Source organism: Gadus macrocephalus, chromosome 23 (genome assembly GCF_031168955.1).
Source record: "Gadus macrocephalus chromosome 23, ASM3116895v1".
Taxonomy (NCBI): Eukaryota; Metazoa; Chordata; class Actinopteri; order Gadiformes; family Gadidae; genus Gadus; species Gadus macrocephalus.
In genome coordinates, this window is record NC_082404.1 from 287,501 (window position 1) to 292,500 (window position 5,000).

A 5,000-nucleotide genomic window follows, 5' to 3' on the forward strand; every position below is an offset into this window, starting at 1 on the left:
ACATCCTTTCGTCTTTTGTCTATCCTCATATTGTCTTATTGTCGTATTGTCTTATTGTCGAATTGTCGTATTGTCGTCTTGTCTTATTGTTGTCTTGCCTTATTGTCTTATTGTCTTCTTGTCCTGTACTGTGACCTTAAGTCCCTTCTCGCGCCCCTCAGGCCTTTGAGGACATCTACATCGAGCAGAGGAAAGTGATCAAGGTGATCCTGGAGTACGCTGACAAGATCTTTACCTACATCTTCATCCTGGAGATGCTGCTGAAGTGGATTGCCTACGGCTTCAAGAAATACTTCACCAACTACTGGTGCTGGCTGGACTTCCTCATCGTGGACGTGAGTCTCAGCCTCAGCCTTAAGAGAAGGCTTTTTTCATTTTCCTTCTTCACTTCCTCCTGTAGAAAATGTTGACCATTCAGGTTCTCCTCTACGATCTGATTGGTCAACGCAGTGGGGAAGCACATGCGACTATTGGTCGCTATGATCTCACTCAGTCCTCAGACATTGAAGAAAAGGCACAGACAGATAGACATGTACAGAGATGAAGAACAGATCTGATCTATTTAAACGTCTGCTACCCAGTTGTTACCTTCAAGACAAAGCGTAACAATCCCTGATCGGCTTCGGGGGAAAGGGGGGTAGAGAGAGGCAGACAGAGAGAGAGAGAGAGAGAGCGAGAGACTTTGGGCCCTATTTTAACTGTCTGAAACGCAAGTGAGAAGCGTCAAGTGCAAGTAGCTTTGTGGGCAGTTCTATGGCGATGTTGCTATTTTACCGGCGCATAAATTACTCTTGCGCCCGGCGCAAATCTAAAAAGGGCTGGTCTTAAGTAGCCTAATTACCCGTAGGTGTGGTTTGGGCGTAATGTGCAATAAACCAATGAGAGTGCCATCTCCATCCCCTTTAAGAGTCATGAGCGCATTTGAATCTGACGAGTTGATATCTTGACAGTGCGTTTGCAGTCTCCGATGAGACAGGTGCATGACCACATGAATTTCAAACTTCAAGTGGCTCAGTTTATGGCCAAATAATATGGCCTAATTCACACATGGAATAGCGTTTTCTTCCACAACTTCAGAAACACTGATTCCTCAAAAAATTTCGGCAAAGAAAACTAAACACATACATGATATGCGGTAACTGTGGTTCTATTTAATGATACGCAATACATTAACAAACATCGTTTCTTACCAGTATTGTATGCATTATCGTTATCGAATTGTGTTCCTAATATGCATGGATCCGCCCGTTAATATACATTGCCATGGACTGTATCATGCGTTACGTGTTTAGTTTGCGTGTGTTTAAACAGATGAAAGCATACACGCACGCCCACTTTCATTAATTACTTTACAAATGCACACACGTGCCCGCCTTCATTCATTCTTTTTAACACTCACTCGCGGTAAAACAATGTTTTCTCACGATCAAATACTCATCAATCCTAAAAGTTATGGGCTTGTACACGATGGCTGTGTCAAGAAAATATGTGTTTGCTGTACGGTGTTTGCAGATGTATTGATTTAAAAGTACAATTTATTACCGCTGTATCAGCTGTTCTTTCCCAAATAATTTACCAAGAATGTAGATGAGAGAAGCAAAGTGTATGCGCAAGGTGCACAAGCAACATTATCCATGCGCCCTTAAAATAGCATCTGAACAACGTGCCACTGACTTTAAACCAGGTATTTCCTGGTTTGTGGCGCAATTGTTTTCTGAACCTGCAAAATAGCACCAGGGAACGTTTGCGCCAGAACACACCTCCTCCTTTCGCCGACCCGCCTCTTGAGGCGCAAGATCATTCCCTAATTTACAAGCGTGTGGCGGTGGAGGGAAAAGAACACTCTGCGCCAGTTGCAAACTAGCAACGACACGAGTTTGCAAAAAAGTCAATTGCGCAGTGTAGAAAGTCAATTGCGCCGGATGCAAGATAGGGCCCAAGGAGTGAGAGACAAAGAGAGAGCGACGCTCTAAGAGCCTTTGGCAAGCAGTGCCTTTTCGACCTCAATCTCAACATACAAATTTATACACGAATACAGACATAGTACACGCACAAAAAACACGCAATATATTCACTGGAAATTGACGTGCTGTATCAGCATCTATCTCTATCGCTCTCCCTCTATCTCTCTGTCTCCCTCTGCTACTCTCTATGATCTCTCTCTCTCCCTATCATCTCTCTCTCTCATCTCTTTCTCCCTCCCATATCTCTCTGTCTCTCTCCCTTAACTCTCTCTCTCTCTCATTTCTCTCTCTCTAACTCTTTCTTCTTTCTCTAATCTCTCTCCCTCATCTCTCTCTTTCCCTCAACTCCTACTCCCTCTATCATCTCTCTCTCTCTCTCCCTCTGCTACTCTCTCAATGATCTCTCTCTTTTTCATCTCTCTCTATTCCTCTTCTACTCTCTCTTTATCTCTCTCTCTTTCCCTTCTTTCTCTCCAATGTTGGAGGACCACGTTTGTCTGCAAAGGAGCGCTTTCAGTCTTCTTTTGAACATGCCGACTGCTCAGCTCGTTCTGAGGGGTCTCAGCAGGGGGTCTCTGACCCAGACTTGCCTGGTCCCTGTAGACCTCAGTGATAGGCCAGCTGGCTCCGGCCCTTGGTCTGGACAACATCTTCTCCATGCGGGTTCTCAGGACCCTGCGGGCCCTCCGCAGGACCCTGCTGGCATATAATTCAGGTTTTCTCCTCCACAGCAAGACTCTTTCTAATTGATAATGCTGTTGATTTACCCTCCTGTAGGTAAAACTGTAGTCTCCAAAACGTTTGTGTTCAGTGCTTCCTTTAGTGGATGATGGACTTTCCTTTTTCTCCTTAGGTTACTTGAGTAGCTCGAAGATCAGGACCGACCCTTTGAATTCATACGTATATGGTTATTTGTGTGTATTAAGGATTGTATATTAGTTATTGTGTTTGATACTTTACTCTTTAGCAGTAAAGAGTAGTTGTGTTAAACTCGCAGAAACTAACACAAATGTTTTGACCACAGACACAACCTGGTGGAGCCTCCTCTTCCATACCTAATACAGTCCAGGCTACAAGTGGTCTCCTGGAAAAGCTAGCTAACACCTTTTCCCTCTCAACACACAGACTGCCTTGGCCCGGTGCAACGCTAACACATAACACCAGGCCTAGCCTCAGATAGCATACCAAATAACACTCTTGGTCTCTCTCTCTCTCTCTCTCTCTCTCTCTCTCTCTCTCTCTCTCTCTCTCTCTCTCTCTCTCTCTCTCTCTCTCTCTCTCTCCAGGTGTCCTTGGTCAGTCTGGTAGCTAACACACTGGGCTACTCAGACTTTGCTGCCATCAAATCCTTACGAACCCTGCGGGCCCTGAGGCCTCTCAGAGCTCTGTCCAGATTTGAAGGCATGAGGGTAAGCATCAGTATTAAAGTAACTAACCCTGATCACCTTAATGACCTTACTTACACCCCACTACTGCTGAACCCTGAGCTTACTAACTTACCCCCACTACTGACTAACCCAGAGTCTGACATAAATGTAAATGGACTGCATTTATATAGCGCTTTTTTAACCATTGGCCACCCGAAGCGCTTTACAATATTGCCTCACATTCACCATTCAAGCACACATTCACACACCGACGGCGGAGTCAACCATGCAAGGTGACAGCCAGCTCGTCAGGAGCTAACAGTCAGGGTTAGGTGCCTTGCTCAAGGAAACCTCGACACTGAGCTAGGAGGAGCCAGGGATCTAACCAACAACCTTCAGGTTACCAGCCAACCCGCTCTACCTCCTGAGCTACTGCCGCCCCAAACATCTTAACCCCCACTACTGCCTAACCCTGAACCTCACACCTTACCCCCCACTACTGTTTAACCCCGAGCCTCACACCTTAGCCCCCACTACTGCCGAACCCTGAGCCTCACACCTTTAACCCTGACTACTGCCTAACCCTGAGCCTAACACCTTAACCCCCACTACTGCCTAATCCCGAGCCTCACACCTTAACCCCCCACTACTGCCTAACTCCGAGCCCCATACTTGAACCCCCCACTACTTCCTAACCCAGAGCCTCACACCTTCTCCCCCCACTACTGCCTAACCCGGAGCCTCACACCTTAACCCCAACTACTGCCTAACCCGAGCCTCAACCCTTACCCCCCAGTCCTGCTGAATAAGATCTCTAGATATAGGAGGAAGCTGGAAGCTTGGTTTATACTTCGGTTCACAGCTTAGAAATTTCAAAAAGTCAAAGCATTAGACTTTACTTTGAATTCCAAAGAAAGTAAGTCCATTGATTTCAAGTCAAAAGGACTTTTGTTAAAAAATGTAATAATGAGGTTAGTTTTTCAGGTGTGCTTTTAAAGAAATGTCCCTTTGAGAGAAGTGCAGTTTTTATTTCGAAAGACAATTTATCACAAACATTATCTAACGCTATGCTAACATTCAGGTTCGGAATCAATAGAACCCCCCACATGTATATACACAATATATATATATTATATATATATATAATTTAATATAATCATCATGGTCATGATGATTATATTCAATTCTTTATGCTATTGAATTTTGTATAGCGAAATGTTAACACAATTTAATTTATTGCATTGACATTTTCTACTTTGAAAACAAGGTTGTCTGATTTTATTTGTCTTGAATTCACCTCTTCAATTATGGCATTTCAAATTCACCATTTCAAAAAGACGATTTAAAATAAAAATAAAAATGTAAAAACGAATTCAGACACAAAGATCCAAGTTACAGATATTCAAAAATATGATATTCTTTACTCATATTCAAGTGGTCAAAATACCGACCGAAATGTTCAAGCCATAAAAATTCAAACTGAAGTAGCAGTTGGGACAGGCCTAAGCATCGAGACCGAATATAGTCAAACGGACAGCTATCATCATAGCTGCTGTGTTGGTTTTGGACCCCTAAGCCCCTGCTTATTGAGGTCAGAGTTTGAACAGACATAATTGACTTCAACCGGACTACTTAAGTGCCCTGGGAAGGAGATGGTTTTAAACTCTTA

At 43.9% G+C, this 5,000-nt stretch overlaps 1 protein-coding gene and 1 long non-coding RNA gene across 2 annotated transcripts in view; one reads left to right on the forward strand and one right to left on the reverse strand.

Moving 5' to 3' along the window:
• LOC132452074 (sodium channel protein type 4 subunit alpha B-like) overlaps positions 1-5,000 on the forward strand; it is a 318,084-nt gene that overhangs the window by 219,300 nt on the left and 93,784 nt on the right. Inside the window, 2 exon segments of the mRNA XM_060044440.1 lie at positions 162-335; positions 3,251-3,373. Coding sequence (XP_059900423.1) covers positions 162-335; positions 3,251-3,373 — 297 coding nt within the window.
• LOC132452088 (uncharacterized) overlaps positions 1-5,000 on the reverse strand; it is a 399,718-nt gene that overhangs the window by 145,461 nt on the left and 249,257 nt on the right. The window lies entirely within an intron of this gene.